The sequence below is a fragment of the Ovis canadensis genome, chromosome 3, assembly GCF_042477335.2.
Source record: "Ovis canadensis isolate MfBH-ARS-UI-01 breed Bighorn chromosome 3, ARS-UI_OviCan_v2, whole genome shotgun sequence".
In the NCBI taxonomy this organism is placed as follows: Eukaryota; Metazoa; Chordata; class Mammalia; order Artiodactyla; family Bovidae; genus Ovis; species Ovis canadensis.
The window spans coordinates 93,535,917-93,555,543 of NC_091247.1; the positions used below are offsets into that span (position 1 = coordinate 93,535,917).

At 48.2% G+C, this 19,627-nt stretch overlaps 1 protein-coding gene across 31 annotated transcripts in view; it reads left to right on the forward strand.

The window, feature by feature from the left end:
- DYSF (dysferlin) overlaps nt 1-19,627 on the forward strand; it is a 227,982-nt gene that overhangs the window by 13,654 nt on the left and 194,701 nt on the right. For all 31 annotated transcript variants that reach the window (XM_069583650.1, XM_069583666.1, XM_069583664.1 and 28 more), the window contains exons 2-3: nt 14,249-14,304; nt 15,436-15,527. In XM_069583650.1, the coding sequence (XP_069439751.1) occupies nt 14,249-14,304; nt 15,436-15,527 (148 nt within the window). The remainder of the gene's footprint in view (nt 1-14,248; nt 14,305-15,435; nt 15,528-19,627) is intronic.

Here is a 19,627-nt window from a genome sequence, read left to right on the forward strand (position 1 = left end):
CGCCGCGCCCGCTCGCCCGCGCCACCCGCCAGCGCGCGCACCGCTGGGTCGGCCACCCCAGCTACCGCACTAAGCAGGCCAAGGTTTCCTCCCCTGTCAGCAAGGACAGAAATCTCAGGGGAATCTCGGTCCTGTCTTCTTCAGAGGGGGCGAGGAGGATGCAGTTGAGCAAGAAAAATGCCATGGTGCTCAGAAATTTTGGAAACCGAAAGCGCCTTAATATGTCGATAGTTGCACTTCTAAGACCGATACTCAGGGGTAATACCGTGCGAGCCCTTAGCAGGCAGTGATGAGGGTGGGTTGGGGGATGAATGCAGAGAGAGAGAGAATAGGACTGCTTAGAAACTGGGCGTGGAGACCGTGAGAGCTGTGTCTTGGTTTCATTCATTCATTCGTCCATCTTCAACACGGACCGCCTTGAATTCGTCTCAGTTGGGAGGAAAGGGGATAGAATAGGGCGGATATGGCCTTGATACAAAGAATTTCTAGTGTTTTAGAAAGTCTTTTAAAATGCTAAGAGCCTAAATGTCTGTCTGTGGGTAGTCAAGAGAGCGTCTACGTTTGGGGAGAACACCCCAAAGGACTCATGCCCGCCCCCTTCTCACCAGACACCCTTAACCCTCACTTAAAGGCGGACATTCCCGTGGGAGGAGGTGTCTCTGGAGGGGAAAGGGAAGAGGAAGGACCTGTCAAAATTAAGAGAAGGAACAATGGCTGTGAGTCAGGACCCCAGTTCTGCAAAGAAAGATAATTAAGGAAAGGGGAGAGAGTTTTCCTCTTACCATATCCTGCGGCTTTGTGGAAGTACAAATATCCTGTGGTTTTATGGAATTAAAAATTTGCGCTGCACAAAAGGTGGTCAAACGTAGAGGGATAAATGGTTGGTGTTTTCAGGAGGCTTGGAAAAGGTGGGGACGCCATGGCGGCTCTTTAGTTCTGACCCACGATATCCATCTGCTCCCCCAGCACCCCCCAAAATATATTGATAACCATAGATGAAAGACACAGTTTGGCAAAGTGAGAGCTAACTGTAGCTTTTATTCTTTGTTATGGGATGGTTTACATTTTATTCCTTTTTTGAAAAGTGTGAGTTGAAACAGTTTAGAAAATCTTTCTACTTCCATTAATTGGTGGTATTCCTGAGTGCCTACTATGAAATGCAGTGTCAAGACGAGGTCCCTAGCTGTCCCTTAGGCTCAGATTCCGACTAAGCCATTCTTGTATGAAATTATAGGGCCAACTGGCTGGGAAAGACTTCCCAAGGACCCTGAGCCCAGGGCCCTTTATCAGCCTTGAGTCTCCTAGATGCTTTAGTCTCTTCTGCGTCTTTTCACCACTCTCTTTCCCTGGTTGTCCAAAAGTTGTGTGGTAGCTACTAATCTCCCTGTTCTGCAGGTAAGGAAATGGAAACCTGGGGAAGTTAATTAAATGCTGTGTCCCAATCATGGCAGGGAGCACTTGAGTGGGCAGTGCCCTTGAGTCCAAATCTATTGAGGTCCCTCTTTGCAGTTGAACCTGCCCAACTGAGCACGTGCACCTGTTGTCCTCTCCCCAGCTCTGCATTCCCCACCCTTTATAACGCCTTACTATTTATTCAGTAAAGAAAAATGGTAAAGAATCTGCCTGCGATGCAGGAGACCAGGGTTCCATCCCTGGGTTAGGAAGTTCCTCTGGAGGAGGGAATGGCAATCCACTCCAGTATTCTTGCCTGGAGAATTCCATGGACAGAGAAGCTTGCCAGGCTACAGTCCATGGGGCTGCAAGGAGTCGGACACGACTGAGCGCCTAACACACACACACACACATTTATTCCCACTGATAAGCTCCTAGCAAAACTGAAATATAGTGGGATGTACCATCTCCAAGTGTTCAAAGTCTATTCATCTTTCAAAGCCCAGCTACAGTGCCGCCTTCTCCGGGAAGACACCCAGGAGTCCCTTGACTGTCCTTAGCCTCTCTTCTCTGGATGCACAGCACCTTGTTGCCCTCTGTCTGCACACCTTGTGTGCACTCTGGTGCACACACCCCAGCTGACCGGTGCTCAGTACTTTGCTCCATAGTTAAGATCTCGCGGCTCCTTGAGGGTAGCGACTTCACCAGGATTCCCAGTGCTAGCAAACAGGGTGTGTTCTCTAGTGTGTGCCCCTTCTGGCCCAGTCTCTCACCATCTTCCAGACGTGCCGGGGGTCTCAACAGGGGGAGAGTGGTCCTTATGTTTTACTGTGCCTTAGAGTCTTCTGGAGAGTGTGCTTGACAGACAGATTCCTGGGTCTCCTCCATAGAAGTTCTGATGCAGCAGATGGAAGTGACCTAAGAATTAGCACTGCCACACCTGAGGCAGGTCATTTTGGAACCACATCTCGAGAGAAATTGATGTGAGATGTGATGAAAGGTGAAATTAATGTGACTCCCCCCACCCTATCGGGATATTCATGCTGGAGTTTGGGGCTGAGCGGATACTTAGGGAAAGAGGCTGTTGAAATCAGACCCAGAATTTACAGATCCTCTAGCCTGGGGTACTTAGCCTTGGCTGCACATCAGAATTGCACGGAGGAGCTTTTTAAAAGACCACAGCCAGACTCCTTGTTCTTCCTGCCTTGAAGCTGAGTTTCCGGGAGGAGGGGCCCAGCTACAGGTATTTCTAAAAAATCTCCGAATGTTCAGGAAGCATAATTGTGGGGTGAGAACCCTTGTTGGAGCCCGTCACAGCACAGAGGGGACTGGCCTGCTTGCAGAGAGGCCGCCACACCGTGTGCTGGGCTCCCATCCGGAGTCCGAGGTACAGGCGCCTGGTCAGGCCCACTTGTCTCACAGTTGTTCCTGGCATTTCAGGCTCGGATGTAATTTCAGGACCTGCTTCCCAAAATAGACTATGAGCTCTGGGAGGTTGGACTCTGAGAGTGCTTTTTTGGGTTCCCTCTCTTGGGGCTTTAGGATAGGGGTTTTTAATGAATACTTACCATCCCTTTGTTCTTGTATTAATTAGTTAGTTAGCATGACTAACTACTACGAGTCTCTGAGCTGTGGTAGAGATAGTTCACTGACCAGCTTTGAGAATGAACAGCTTCATTTCCTACAGCATTTAATGATCTGTATCTTTCTTCTGCCCTCTCTATTTTCCACCCTCTACAGTCATGATTTATATCCTTTCATTCACTCATTTTGTTACCGAACAAATACTTTATTGGGCATCTACTGCATGTTAGGTGATGCTTGGGGGTCTGAGGATACATCCAAGAACAAAACCAGACCCCTGTTCCCTTAGAGCTCAGATATCTTATTTCCTTGAGGGTCGGCTCTCCTGTGCCCCGACTTGGTAACTTTCTACCCTGCTTCCCCTAGGCTCCCCAACCAGAACCCTAATCATGTCTGCCCCTTCCTTCTGCCTCCTCCCCATCAGGTCCTCTCTTCCTCCCTCTGTCTTACCAGTTACTCCCTCTCTCTTCTCCCTCCCCTCACTTCTATCTTCTGGGGAATCTTATAGAACCATCTGTAGGTGGACCCACATGACTTACCTGTATAGGGCCACTGGACTCTCTGAATCTGGACTTTTGAATAATAAAACTAACTTTAAAGCATTGACAGTAGCTCATTTTCTTTAGATAAACTTAGTATCCACTTCAGTGTTCTTGCCTGGAGAATCCCAGGGACAGAGGAGCCTGGTGGACGTCTGTCTATGGGGTCGCACAGAGTCGGACACGACTGAAGCGACTTAGCAGCAGTAGCAGCAGTATGTAGTCAGTGTTAAAAAAAAAAAAAGGGTATATTACAGAAAGGAATGGGGCTTCCGTGGTGGCTCAGACAGTAAAGAATCTGCCTGGAATGCAGAAGACCCATGTTCAATCCCTGGGTTGGGAAGACCGCTTGGAGACGGGAATGGCAACCCACTCCATTATTTTTACCTGGAGAATCCCATGGACAGAGGAGCCTATCGGGCTACAGTCCATGGGGTCACAAAGAGTCGGGCACGACTAAGTGACTAACATTTTCACTTTCATGAGCTAACAATAAAAAGTAGCCCCCCCCCATTCTGATGCTTCAAACTAACTTGTTAACAATTTGACATATTTCCACCAAGATTCTTTTTCCCCCTTCTTTAAAAGAGCAATGTTAGTGTGAAATTTAACACCTAAGAAAGTGCATAAAATACACACGTACACTTTGATGCAGTGGTTCTCAGCTGGGGGCGGTTTGTTCCTCAGGAGCATTTGGCAATGTCTGCAGACATGTTGGGTTGTCACCACTGAGTGAGAGAGGAGGTGCAGTTGGGATCTACTATGAGGGGAGGCCAGGGATGCTGCTCAACATCCCAGAGTGCTCAAGCTGGCCCCACAGTACCCACAACAAGGAATTACCGAGGGTCAAGGTTGAGGGACCCCGCTTTAATGGATAAATTACAAAGGGGATACTCATGTATATTGCCCAGGTCAAGGAATTGAACCTTGCTCGTCCCACCAGAAGAGGAAGTCCACGTGCAGCAATGAAGACCCAGCACGGTCAAACATAAATAAAGTAATTAAATGTTTTTAATTAAAAAAGAAATTCATTAAGAAATAAATACAAACATGCAATAATATTGAAACATCACAAATACTACTTGAACCTAAGAAACTGTTAAAAATTTGCATGATTACACTTTGTGTTAGCAGAATTATAAGAAAATAAGCCCCTAAACTCAGACTCCACCAGAAGTCCCCAGACCCCTTGCCTTCCTCTCTAGAGGTAATCCTATCCAGATATCGTTTTCTTTCTTTTGTTTAAAATAATTTTATTCAGATATCTTTTTCAAATGTTTGCTTATTTACATTTTCACTCAGTAATAAGCCAGGGAGATTTTTGTATGTCAGTAAATATTCGACACACTTTTCATTTTTATTTTATTATATGGGTGCACCATAATCCAGTTAATCAACCCCCTACTGAGGAATGTTTAGGTTGTATCAATTTTTCATATTTATATCCAATGCTTAAGTTATAGTGTCTCTGCAAGAAGAATCCTGGCAGCTAAATCTTTGCCCAGATATTTAATAATTTCCTTTAGGTAAGTACTGGAAGTGGTGTTGCTGTGCCAGAGGTGATAGACATATTTAAGACTTTGCTGTGTTTCCCAAATTGCTCTCCTCATGATCTGTATCAACTTTATCTTCCCATTAGCTGAGTTTAGGGGCTTATTTTCTTATAATTCTGCTAACACAAAGTGTAATCATGCAAATTTTTAACAGTTTCTTAGGTTCAAGTAGTATTTGTGATGTTTCAATATTATTGCATGTTTGTATTTATTTCTTAATGAATTTCTTTTTTAATTAAAAACATTTAATTACTTTATTTATGTTTGACCGTGCTGGGTCTTCATTGCTGCACGTGGACTTCCTCTAGTTGAGGCGAGCAGGAGCTACTCTAGTTGCCGTGCGTAGGCTTCTCCCTGCAGTGGCTTCTTTTGTTGCAGGGGTACAGGCTCAGTGATGCACGGGCTTGGATAGTTGCAGCTCGGGGTCACTAGAGCTTGGCCTCAGTAGTTGTGGCATGCAGACTTAGTTACTCTGCAGCATGTAGGATTTTCCTGCACCAGGGATTAACTCCTTGTCCCCTGCATTGACAGGTGGATTACTAACCACTGGACTACTGGGGAAGTCCCCACTGCTTTTTAATTTGCCCAGTTTGGGAGGGAAGAGATGTTTGTCCTTTTCTTAGTTGTGAGTATTCTTTACATACTAAGGACATTAAGATTTTTGTCATCGGTGTTTCAAATATCTTCAAATATCTTTGATAGTTTCAAATAGAACTATCTTTCAAAGTTCTATTTGGCCTTTTGAGTTTAAAGGCGTCTCTTCTCAGACAGCGTTCCATCATAGCCCGTGTATCCACTTGCCACCACTCTTTCCCGGCTACTTGTTTTCTGGAAAGTATATTTTCAGTTGAGATTAGAAAGGTGGAGATTGGGATGGGAGTTCTTGAGATCAGAAGAGTAGGGCTCTCGTAGGGAAGGCGGTGAGTGACTGCTGCCCAGTCTCAGGGTGTGCAGGCTTGAGTTAAGGAACAGGTGGCGGGCCAGTATCAGAGTTATCTGAGTCTGCTGACCCTTTTTGTTCGGGGGTATCTGTGCTGAGAAGTAAAGCAGACCTTCTTTCAGCAGAAGCCAACACTACCCTTTCTCCATTCAATTTCCACCATGTTTTGATTTCTGCTGCTAACTTTGAATTCTTACCGCTTTGCTTATCTAATGGGTATTCTAATGAGGTGTCAAGAGAGTGCGCAGGACAGAGCAAGTCCTCAATAAATATTTGTGGACTGGATTTCCCTGGTGGTATAGTAGACAAGAATCTGCCTGTTAATAAAGGAGACAAGGGTTTGATCCCTGGTCCAGGAAGATCCCACATGCCACGCAGCAACCAAGCTTGTGCGCCACAACTAGCGAGCCCGAGTGCCTAGAGCCTGTGCTCTCCAACAAGAGGAATGACTGCAATGACAAGCCCAGGCGCTGCAGCAAAGAGTAGCCCTGACTTGCTGCAGCTAAAGAAGGTCTCCTAGCAGCAGTGCAACGCCCGGAGCAGGCCCTGCTCCCCCCGATATTTAAGAATATATTTGTGGAGTAAATGAGAGGCTGCATTGAGGCTGCCTGCAAGATCTAAAGGTGCCCTGCATCTCCGCAGCGGATCTGCTACCTGACTTCCGGGCAGAAACAGCCCATCTCTCCCTCTCTGTGAGTCCCAGACACCCCATCTCCTCTTTCGTCTGCTCTGTCTCTAGGTGAACGGCCCCTCCAGCCACCCTGAGTGCATCCATGTCAGAATCTGAGATGGGCTCTCCTCTTGCCCCAGCCCCCTTCCCCACCCAGTTGCTGGTCAGCAGACCCCAGGCCTGCTGCTGTGTCCTCACTATCTCCCACCTGGAGATGCTATTTCATTTAGCATGCTGTCTTCAGGGTTCATCCATGTGGCAGCCTGTGTCAGAATTTCCTTCCTTTTTAAGGCTGAGCAATATTCCATTGTGTGTACAGCTCACATTCTATATCTGTTCATCTGTCAGTGGACATTTGGGCCTTGGTGCCTTTGCAATGCTATGGGAAATGGACCAGTATTCCTCAGCCTTTGTGTAAGCCCTCTTTGGACAGATGTTAGAAACATGGGAGCAGGTTACAGACTGTGATGTGCACCCTCAGTGAAGACCCTTGCTTTGGCATTTATCTTCTCGGTGATCCCACCAGCTCTGAAGATTCCACTGAATGAGTGTTACAAATACGAGCATTTTGTCTGCTTCAGAAATGTACCTCAACCTCATCATTGTGTAGGGGGAGAGAGTCTGTCCCATCATTGCTATGGGGAGACTGCCCGCTTGTTCTGCCAGAGATTGGGGTGCTCCCTTCCACATAGTAACCCCCATCCTTGTCTGTCCAGGCCTTGGCAGTGGGGGCGGTTCACAAGTGTCCTAGACCATTGAAAGGGGCTTGTCCCCACAAGTGCTCTGTGTTCAGTAGCTTGAGCATGTCTGACTCTTTGTGGCCCTATGCACTATAGCCCACCAGGCTTCTCTATCCATGGGATTTCCCAGGCAAGAATGCTTGAGTGGGTAGCCATTTCCTCCTTCAGGGGATCTTCCAGACCCAGAGATCAAACCCTCATCTTCTGCATTGCAGGCAAATTTTTTACCAACTGAGCCATCCAGGAAGCCCTGTTCCCACAAGATGGGCTTGAAAAGGTGAATGAGCCGTGAGGCCCAGACGGCAGCAGGGACAGCAAATGGCTGCTGACAGGTAGACCTCACCAGGTGGAATGTGGTTCCTCGTGTGAGGCCATGGCTGTGTCTGATGCTCAGGTGTCAGATGTGTGAGGCTCCTCTCCCCTGTGGAGACTGCTCAGCCGGGTGGCCCCAGGCGCTGGCTGGGCAGGGTGGGCTGTCCTCTTACCTTCACTGTGCTCCGTGTCTCTAAGCCTCCTTCCCATATCCCCTCCCACAGCCCATGGTCTTAATCAGAACTGGCTCCAGCAGGGGGCTAGGACAATGTACTATTTCTTTTTCTGTTACGTACCTTGCCTCTCAACATTCAAGGGCCAAGATTTCTTTGTCCTCCAGTTCTCCTCTGACAATCTTCCTCTAAGTGATCATTTTCAAATGTTGGGACTGTTATCTACAACAAGAAATGTATTTTACATCAAGATAGAGTACACACATAAGTACAGATGTGAAAATATAACCGAAAGTTTTGAGTAACAGCACTTTCCCATGAGAGACGTGCTCTGGCATTTTCTTCTTTAGTCTAGCCTGTCGTTAAAAAGGCGTATTGGACAGCTCACTCAGTTGATGTCATGGGCTGCTGATGGGTCCCAGTGAGCAGTTTGCAAAACATTACCCTACAGCCATGGGTGACTCTGGTAGGAAGGTAGGGTTGAGGTGGGGTGGGTAGGCAGGGGAAAACCAGTGAAGAATTTCCATGGGGCACAGAAGAGTCCTCCATGGCAGGCTCACTCCTCTTCGCTGAGTCATTCAGTCTGGAGGGACACCCCAGGGTTCCAGCATGATCCTCACAGATGCCCACCTGGCCCCAATTCTGCAATCCCCTCTCCACACCCCTGGCAGGAGCTGTGAGCGCTCATCTATCTTTAACTATTGAGCCTTTTTATTTATACACATAAATCTCTCAAGGCCAAAACTGATGATCAAGGACAGGGAAGGTCTAAATCCATGATGAGGAAGAAACTATTTCCTAATTAGCAGCCTGCTTTCCTTTTCCTCGGTGACTGTAAGTCATGTGATTGTGCTGGGTTAAAGTTTCATTTCTTTCTCTCTCTTCTTTGGGGCTGTAGAGCCAGTCGGTGGCCCCTCCCTTCACATCATCCAGACGGTCCCAGAGTCAGCCCTTCTCACTGGGACTTAGTGTAATCATATTGAAGGCCTTTGTTCTCATCTGCAGGGAAGGTAGAAAGTAGAAAATGTCTAAAAAACATTTTGCACAGGGCTTGGCACATGGACACTGCTTATTTGCTACTAGCCAGAAGCACCAGGTTATGTTTCCAAGCGGACAATTCAAGAGAGGCTGCAGATGGAATTTTCCATGTTACTCCTGTAGGCCATGGAAAGTTGATAAGGGAGGGGAAGTGAACACTTAGATAGCATCTCATATCCCCTCAAAACCAGTGAAGTAGAGATTCTTTTTTAATTATCATTTTACTGCCAAGGGAGCTAAGGCTTTGAGAGGTGACAAGTTTTACTTCAGGTCACTTAGTAGTGCCTGCTGTTTGAATGACTCCAAAGCCATGTATTTAACCCCAGCTGGAGCCACACCAACATGGCCCACAAGGGGATGCAGAGCGATTCAGTCAGAGCGGGCCTGGGACACCTTTCATAAGATCACTGGGCCCCCTAGGGACATCTCCCCTCCATGTGCCTCCGTTCAGCCCCTCTGTCTGTTGACATATAGCCAGACTGTGAATGTAGTCTCTGACGTTCCCTGAGAAGCGTGGCTCTGCCCTCTAGTGAGGATGTGAACTTGCACCCAACTTGGGAAACAAAAGGACACATTCATTTCACACTCAATTACTGGGCACCTTGCTATAATAATCTGACTGCAGTGCAGGAGATCTGGGTTTGATTCCTGGGTTGTGAAGATCCCTGGAGAACGGAATGGCTGCCCACTTCAGTATCCTGGCCTGGAGAATTCCACGGACTGTATAGTCCATGGGGTTGCAAAGAATCAGGCACAACTGAGCAATTCTCACTTGCTGTATTCTAGGGATCCTAGCATGAGGAAGGCATGGTGTCTGCCCTCTGAAGCTCGCACTCTAGTTGGGAGACAGACACAGAAGTGCAGCGTTGTCCTGCTGTTCGATATATGTTGTCACAGATTGCAACCATCTCTGTCTGGGGGAGTCCAGGGAGGCATATCGGAGCAGAAACAGCTGAGCTGGGCATTGAAGGATCAGTAGGCATTCACTAGCTGCAGGAGACTGAGGCTCAGAGGGGAAGGGAGGGGGAGCAAACCCACACTTAATGAGCGTGCTGTGTGCCAGGCACCTCACTCATCCTATCTTGTTTAATTTTCATGACAACCCTGTAAAGAGATATTATTATGACCTTGTGCTAAGTGGGTGGTACTAGTGGTAAGGAACCTGCTTGCAATGCAGGAGGTGTAAGAGACGTGGATTCGATCCCTGGGTCAGGAAGATCCCCCTGGAGAAGGGCACGGCAACCTTACAGGTGAGGAAACAGATGTTCAATGAATTTCCTGAGAGGTTCTTCAACTGTGGTACATGGACCCATGGGGGAATCCCCAGAACTTTGAGCAGGTCAGCAAGGTTAAACATATTTCCACAATAATACTAAGATGCTGTTTGCACTTTTCACTGTGTTGATAATTGTACCACTGGTGCAACAGCAATGGAAAGTGAAACTGATGGTGCCTTAATACTAATAAGGCTTTGGCACAAAAGTTGTACTAGTTGTATTTTTCACCAAAGGTCCGTCTAGTCAAACCTATGGTTTTTCCAGTAATCATGTATGGATGTGAGAGTTGAACCGTAATGAAGGCTGAACGTCGAAGAATTGATGCTTTTGAACTGTGGTGTTGGAGAAGACTCTTGAGAGTCTCTTGGACTGCAAGGAGATCAAACCAGTCAATCCTAAAGGAAATTGATCCTGAGTATTTGTTGGAAGGACTGATGCTGAAGCTGAAACTCCAATACTTTGGCCATCAGATGTAAAGAACTGACTCCTCTGGAAAGACCCTGATGCTGGGAAAGATTGAAGGCAGGAGGAGAAGGGGACGACAGAGGGTGAGATGGTTGAATGGCATCACTGACTCACATGGATTTGAGCAAGCTCCAGGAGCTGGTAACAGACAGGGAAGCCTGGTGTACTGCAGACCATGGGGTCTCAAAGAGTCAGACACAACTAAGTGACTGAACAACATGTAATTTGAAGGAAAAAAAAAAAAAAGCCAGTACTCACAGTTTGAAAAAGAAAAGCTATATTGAAAAATGTCCCTGATAAAGCTGTGCAATCATTGATTTTATTAATCTTGATCCTGGAGTACCTGTTTTTGTAATATTTTCTGCGTTGAGCTGGGAAGTATGCCCAGAGCACTTCTGCTGCACCTGGGGAAATGAAGATTGTTGCAAGAAAAAGCACTTGTGTGACTGCTCAAGTGGCATGTTGAAGTCACCTTTTGTTTTAAAATTAAAAAAATGGAATATTGTTTTTACTTGAAAGAAAGACTGACAAGCTATGATTATTCAGACTTGGGCATTTGATAGATATTTTCTTGAAAATGAGTGAGTGAGCCTGCTACTTTAAACTGACATTTATCATTTGTTGCCCATCATAAAAGTTGAGCTTTCAAACAAAAAGTGGAATTTTAGAACACTTCTGTCTTGCGTCTCCCAATATTTAATGACTTTTCTGATGAGATTACTTCCCAAATGACCAATGCAAGATGTTACAGAGTCCTGCATGGGTAAAGGACTTATTCAAAATGCAAGATAGCACAAGAGATTCTAATGTAACAGTACGAAATGTTTCTCACTCTTCTTTCAAATTTCACTCTGCAGCTAACCTTTAAGAAATACTAGTTGTCAAGTTTTGGTGTAGTATGAGAGAAGAATATCCATGATTATCTGAAAACTTATTAAAATGCAACCCCTTTACCATCTATATGTCCGGTTGGATTTTCTTCATAGATGTCATCTAAAACAAGACATCTCAATGGACTGAATGTAGACAAAGATATGGTAATCCAGCTAGGCATTAAAGAGTTTTGCAAAAAGTAAACAGTGTCACTTTCTTTTTTCCTTTGTTTTGGAAGGTATAGTTATTTTTCATAAAAATATGTCACTTATGTGAACATGTACTGGGCTTCTTTTTGTTAATATAAAATTAATTACCAAATAAATATTTTAAAGTGCCTCAGTTTTAACTTCAAATACAATAAAAAGTCGATAGATACCTATCTAAGGTAACTTAACTAAGTTATACTTATACTATACCTTAGTTATACTTAAGCTCCTTGCTGCTGCTGCTGCTGCGACCCCATAGATGGCAGCCTACCAGGCTCCCCTGTCCATGGGATTCTCCAGGCAAGAACACTGGGGTGGGTTGCCATTTCCTTCTCCAATGCATGAAAGTGAAAAGTGAAAATGAAGTTGCTCAGTCATGTCCGACCCTCAGCAACCCCATGGACTGCAGCCCACCAGGCTCCTCCATCCATGCGATTTTCCAGGCAAGAGTACTGGAGTGGGGTGCCATTGCCTTCTCCTTAGGGTCCTTAATTTTTAAGAGTGACATTGTGTGACCAAAAACTTAAGAACTGCTGCCCTGGGGTCTCTGAGAAAATCAGTGCTCTGTGGTGATCTGTTCTATCTCAAAGCCCGCGTGCTTTCCCCTCAGCAGTGACTTTCAGCAGGAGGTGGGGTGGGTGGGGCTCATCCTCTGCCGCTGGGGGAGATTTGGCAGGACTCTGAGGGGACTCGGGGGGCCTGAATCTTGGTCTTGGGGCTACCAGTCCTCCGTTGGATGCTTCCTTCTCCTCTGTTTTCTTTGCTCCTTTCTCTGCTGTTGCACACATGTGTGCTCAGGCAGTCGTGTCTGACTCTGTGACCCCATGGACTGTAGCTTCTCCAGGGCATCTTCCTGATCCAGGGATGGAACCTGACTCTCCTGCATTGGCAGGCGGCTTCTTTACCACCGAGCCACCTGGGAAGCCATTGTTTCCTTCCTCCAAATCCGTCCCCAGACCTTGCTTGTGTGCATGACCCCCTCTGCTCCCCTCTTCTCTTCCTGCTCTGAACTGGGCCATGGGGGCTGGACCTGCAGAAAGGAAACAGACAGTGCTCAGCTTCAGAGGAGGACTCAGGGGTCCTGGGGGATGTTTCCAGAGGCTCAAAGGGTCAGTCCAGGTAGCACACTGTGAATGCTGAGCCCACAGGCTTCTCACTGAAGGGTCTTGCACAGTTGGGGTTGAATCAGTGATATTTCACATCCAACCCAAATATAAGTTCTGTGTCTGGTTGAACACTTTAAATCGTTTACTAAGCACAGAATCATTCCTGTCCTGATGTTTAATGGAAAAGCCAGACACGTTTGGCCCCTCCTGTTCCTCTCATCCACCCTCAGGCCCAAATGCAAAAGGAAAGGCTCAGCAGGCTCCTGCCTGGGACACTCAGCAGTGTGAGTTCTTATCTCTTCCAAAGCCCTTTTGTGTCCCCTCAGCCCAGCCCTCACCAGCAGGTAGAAGAGCCTGTTTCAGATAGATGCCTTCAAGGTGAGAGAGAGGAGGATTTTTTTTTTTTTTCAGATTGAGGTAAAATTCACAAACCCTAAAAGTCAGCATTTTAATGATTTAAAAATGTACAGCGTAAATGGTCTTTAGTACACTCACTATGTTGTGCAATCGTCATTATCTAATTTCAGAATATCTCATCACCCCGAAAAGAAATCTCCACTAAGGATTCATTTGCCATTCCCATCTCCCCCTAGGCCCCTGGAACTACTAATCTATTTTCTGTCTCTCTGGATTTCCCTATTCTGAACATTTCACATAAATGGAATCATACATTATGTGGAGATAGATTTTTTTAAAAGAAAAATGGAATATTTTCTATGAAGATCATTCATTCTTAGAAACTTGACAATTTCAAGACTTTATTTAGAAAGTCTGGAGTAACAATAACAAACTCATCAAGAAGAGTCAGGCTGAGTTTGGGGGAGGATGTGGATGTATGACTGAGTAGTCCCTTTGCTGTTCACCTGAAACTATCACAGCATTGTTAATCAGCTATACTCAGATACAAGTAAAAAATAAAAAAAGAAGAGCCAGGCTGGCACCTCCCTGGTGGTCCAGTGGCTGAGACTCTGAGCTCCCGGTGCAAGGGGCCTTGGACCCCTGGTAAGGGAACTAGACCTCCCGTGCCGCAGCTAGGAGTGCCCAGCCACAGCTAGAGATCCCGTGTGCTGCAGCTAAGACCCACAGCAGCAAAATAAATAAACAGAAATAAAATGTTGAGAAAAAGAAGAGTTAGGCTGGGTATTTTCCTTTAGACGATCCTTCAGATGGCGCTGCTGTTTCTCCATCCCAGGGCTGAGAGATGTATGTGATTGGCATTGGGCTTTCACAGCAGACCAGGGGCATTCTCAGGGACCTGTGGGTTTTGTAAGGTTTCCTTTGGGGGCAGGCTGCAGTGCACATCTGGGAACTGGTCCTCACTTGGGGAAGGTGCAGAGTGGGGTGTGTCTCTCCACTCACCCTCTGTGTCTCTTGTAGGTGTGAAGAAGAGAACCAAAGTCATCAAGAACAATGTGAACCCTGTGTGGAATGAGGTATGTCCTCTGCGGGACGAGTCAGGGGGCTTGGTGGCTTTTCCAGTGGTGTTGTCATCCAGAGGAGGGGCTCTGGTCTGGCTCGCCAAGGAATTCTCCAGGCACCAGGAGCCTGGGAGGAGAGGCGGTGGCCTGACCGGGGTCTACCCTGTGCTGTGGCCGCAGTGTGGAGAGGAGTGAGGCGTGCACTGTCTGCTCCTCTCTGGCCAGGCCAGCCGGGTGGAGGGTGTGTTCGGCTCGCCTGTCTCCCTTGCACAGGCTGATGTCTTTTCCCAGGGCCCTCCCTGGCTCCTCCTCTGCCTCCTGCTGGTCTCTGCCCCCCTCCTCAACCAGCTTGCTTTCTTTTCCATTTTCAGTTTGGGTTACATTGAATACATTGTTTTAGAAAAACTGACAATGTTTAGGTAATTTAAACCACAGGAAGTAATTGCCTGTTTGCAGTAACTTATCTGTGCAAGTGATTTGCTTAAAGCATTTTGCAATAGCCTTTAACAATTTTAGTGACTAAATCTGTGTTGGGAGATGCTCATTTGTTTGCTCACTAATTCAGGTTCTTGTTGGTCAGTGTATTTTCTGCTCAGAACTTCATCATTCTCTAATTGGCAAAAGAATTGGCTCCCATCGGCTGTATAACTTGCTCTTGTTTGAGACTTAGTCAGCAGCTTTCTTTATATGGCTCCCTGGTCATCTTTGGAAGCCCTGGCTGCCTTGTGTGGGTAGGGTCAAGGTGCATGGGGTGCCTTTGCTCTGAGAAGGATCCTGGGATTACCGGAGACCTATGTGGCATTAATGCATGCTGTCACCAGGGGCCTGACTGCTGCATGAGCACACTGATCTTGGTCCCTGAGGGCCCTGCAGAGCCTTTTCCCCAGCTGTGCTCCTGGTGACTGGTACAACTGAGTTGGGGGGACGGGGTCACGGGGGTCTGGCCTCTTCTGCTGCCTTCAGCTCTCGCTGTCAACTTCTGAAGCTCTGGGACCCTGCCACTCATGTATTCATTCTTTGCTCATGCATCCCTCCCTTCCCCAGCAGTGGTCACAGATGCCCCCTCAGTGCCAAGGGGGAACCAGACACAGTCTCTTCTATTCTAGGGGCCCACAGATTAAGACCTCTTTTCTCCTTTTCTTCCAGGGATTCGAGTGGGACCTCAAGGGTATCCCCCTGGACCAGGGCTCCGAGCTTCTTGTGGTGGTCAAAGATCATGAGACGATGGGGAGGAACAGGTGAGGCCATGGTGAGGGGGGCTCTGTGACCTGTGGGTTTGTGTGGGTAGGGTTGTGGCAGATGCCGATTCCGGAATCTGGACTCTGGAGAGCTAGAGTTTAGTGAAGACCTGCCACTCATGGGCCTGGCCCAGAGGAGGAGAGGGGAGGCTTGACTGCAGCATCAGAAACTCAGCTGGGGGTGAATTGGCAGGGAAGGAAGATGGGCTAGAGTCAGATGTGAGTGTGTTTCCCAGGACAGCCTGTGCCCCAGGGAGCAGGGAAGAGAAAGCTCTCTGGGTCCTGCTGCAGCCCCGAGGTGCCTGGCACAGCCCTCTCTCCCCACCCACTGCGGGAGACGGATGCACAAAGCAGCCACTGGCGGGAGCGCTCCAGGAGGGCTTCATGCAAGAGGTGGGACTCGAGGTGAGAGTTGTGGTTTAGAAGTCAGAACAGTGATAACGGTCTGCACTGACTGCCTGCCGTCCTGTGGCAGTGTTTTCTGATGTCATTTCACGTGTCGGTTTGTAGTGGGGAGGGTTCCCAGGCAGGGCACATAGGAGGAGCAGAGTTCGAGGTTTTGTGTGGTAAAAGTAGGCTCTTTGGCAGATGGTGGGTCCTTCCTCTTGTACTGAGCTCCTGGCCTTTCATGTGCTAGTGATCAGGGTGTGGGGAGTGGGCAGGGCCAGCTGAGCTTGCAGATTGATGGCCCTGTTGATTGTGGGGTGGGGTGGCCTGGGAGATACCAGGTGTGAGGGCACCCAGTACTGAGCCTTAAATATGATGGTGGGGGTTCAGCCGCCCTTACTGTGTCTAACGGTGCCGGCAGGAGTGGGTTCCTGCTCTTGGTGCCATTTGCCGAGGTCCGGACCCAAGGATCAGACATGGGCTTGCTGTTTTGTGACCTGCTGACAGTGGAACTTTTGTTCGGGAACTGGGTGAGCTGGTGTCTGGGCCCGGCTGTCTTTCCCTGGGGTGGGGGAGGGGAGAATGGTGGAGGGAAGATTCTGATCTGGGGAAGGCCGACAAGGGTCTCAGGCTGCAAAATATCCGGGAAGTTTGAAATCTTAAAAAGGTTGGAAAAAACCCAACTGCCACACTCTGCGGATCTGCTGGCCGTGAGTGCAGAGCTTGGTACGTGTGGGGAGGACAGGGGTGCTTTCAATGCGCCCTCCCAAGGTAGGGCTGCAAGTGTGGGGTCCAGGGCGTCTTGGGTCCATATTGTCCAGTCTGGACGTCAGCAACCCCCACCTGCACAGGAGCAGGGTCTGGAATTAGTTCACACTAAACTACTCCAACACAGTCGTTTTGTGGGAAAAAGGCAGCTTCTGACAAGTATGGATGGTGGGCCTGCGGGTGAGGGAGGAGCAGCGCTGGACTCCAGGTCGTCCTGGAAGGCTTCTTGGAGAAGGGCCACACAGGCTGAGTCGGAGGCCAGGGTCGGCTTTAGAGAGGGGAGGAATGGAGGGCCTCCCGCTGTTCTGCCTCGGAGGGCCGTGGGATAAGGCCTTACAGGTGGGGCTGAGTCACACAACTTGTGCCACCCAGTGAGAGGGGAGCAGGGGGCCCGACTGGGAAGGGGCCTCCAGCATCAGGCTGAGGATAATAATAGCAAATCCACAACAGCTGATGTTTACCGAGAGCTTAGCCAAGTGTCTGGTCCTATGCTGAGTCTTTACATAAAGGATCTTTTTTAACCGTTAGGGGTTGCTGTTATACTTGTCATTATTACAGCGGGAAATCGAGGCTCCAGGAGGCCGGGTGATTTCCCCTAAGGTTAGTGACAGCAGAGCTGTGATTGAAGGGCGGTTCTTCAACATGGTCAGAATCACGGTGTCCCTGCACCTCTCAGGGTCTCCCGGAAGCCCCAGGCGGGTGCTAGGCCCTCCTGGAAGGAGCTTAGCAAGGCAAAGGCATGCAGAGGAAATTCAGGTTTCATTTTCATGATCATATTCAGCATTTTTCAGACCCCGTGGGGGAGATTTCTAAGACCAGGAAGGCAGCAGGGTTCGAGAACATATTTTTGATCAGTCCAAGAGCCAGGCTGGCCCTCAGGGTGATACCAAGCCAGTGTCACACACGGATCAGATCGGCCTGGCCCTGTGGGCTGGAGGTCACATGAGGGACAGGTTGGGTCGTACCTTGGAACCCTTTTGGTGGCCCCTGTGGGTGTCCTTTAGCTCCCAGGGGGAAGTTAGCTCTCTGAAAAACAGTTTCCCCCATGACCAAGTCACTGTGAGGCCAGTGTGCTGGAAATCAGTTCCTCAAACATCAGTCTGCAGAAGACCTAATTAACAAAGCTTTCTAATTTAAACAGAAACTTCTTTCCCATAACTATATTGATTGTTATTTTTTGAGTTTTACAAACATTTATCTTGATTTTGTATTTCTAGCAGTTAAAAATTATTAATGGGCTTCCCTGGTGGCTCAGCTGGTAAAGAATCCGCCTGCAATGCGGGAGACCTGGGTTTGATCCCTGGGTTGGGAAGATCCCCTGGAGAAGGGAATGGCTACCCACTCCAGTATTCTGGCCTGGAGAGTCCCATGGACTGTAGCGCACATGGGGTGGCAAAGAGTCGGACATGACTGAGCGACTTTCACTTCACTTCACAAATTATTGAATTTTAATTCAGCTGAATTTAAAATTGCATTCAGAAACACCTGAAGAATTTCAGGAATGATAGAGTTTTGGTTTCATTGTTGGAGCTGTTGCCAGAGTGGGGTATGCAGGCTGGAGAGCAGGTTGACTGGATGGAAGGTGCATGGGGTAAGCCCAGTGGAGTGGCAGAGGGGAGACAGGTACACACAGGCACTTCTGTCAGGCCCTCATGGTTGGACCACACAGCACATTCACTCTGCTCATGAAATGTGAGAAAAGAATTCCAGATTAAAGTTATTAGCATTTCTAAGGCTGTGAAAGTAAGGAACCTTTCCAGGAAGCAGCAAGAGCAGCCACGTGACATTTCACATTCTGAAAGATAAAAGGGGAAAAAAATTAGTGAATTCAATTTAATGAACATTTTATGTGAAACACCTACTTACTACCCTCAAGTTGTCAGTGTCTGGTCAGGAAGCAAATTGGGAAATAATGGGCGTTTGGCTGACCGTTGCCATCAGACTGTCCTCAGTGTCAGTGAGGTCCACAGGGTTGTCACACAGTGGTCCCTTCATCCCTGGCCATCCCGGGTGCTCTCTGAGCCCCACCAGGGTCCTCCTGGGTCTTCTTCCAGCAAAGCCTCTGCCTCCTCTCTGCCTCCTCTGCAGAGGCTCCCTCCGCCTCCTCTCCTTCTGCCAAACCTCCATCCTCTGCCTCCTGCTGTTCCTAGAGTCCCCTCAATGCCTCGCTCATTCTTTCCAGCCCCTCACTTGCCCCTCTGTCTCCAAAGGTCTTTGGCTTTGCTCACTTTCCCTCCTGGCCCCTCTCCTTTTATCCCCTCTCTCCTATGACTCTTTCCCCACTTCCACTCTCCTCTCTTTCCGCGTGATTTCTGTGTTCCCCCCGTGGCTGTTGGCAGTTTTGAGTGACCTTGTTGTGCCAAACTGGTCTGCTGGCCTGGAGTGGGGTCTTGGAATCTCTCAGGAGGGAACCTCTCAAGCCAGTTACTATCTCTGGGCCATTCTGCACACCCCTCCCCCCCCCCCCCCGAACCAACTGCAAGGGTGGATCAAAACTCTGTGTCCATAAAATCAGATTTCAAATGCAAAAAGGAAGCGTCACTCCTCTGGATGGGAGATACTTGTGCAAACCCAGCTAGGGTGGGTCCTGGACTTGTGTCCCAGGCTGCATTCAACAACTTCCTGTTTATTCTGGGCTTCTCAGAAGGATGTTGGAAGGGAAGCGGACCTTGATCCCTGACCAACTGCTTGACCGCTGAAACACTGAGCCCAGAAGTTCCCAGTCCAGGCTATGAGACACAATAGCATCATTGGCAGTTTTGACACAACACACCAGTGCCTGGCCCCACCTGCAAGTTCTGACTTAATTGGGGCCAGGGCCTGTGCATCATTATGAACTTCCAGGTGTTAGGGAGTAAGAACCAGTCATCTCCACTCTAGACCAGGGCTGCTGGATAGCACCTACTGAGATGATGGAATCATTCTGTGTTGGCTAGTGTAACTGA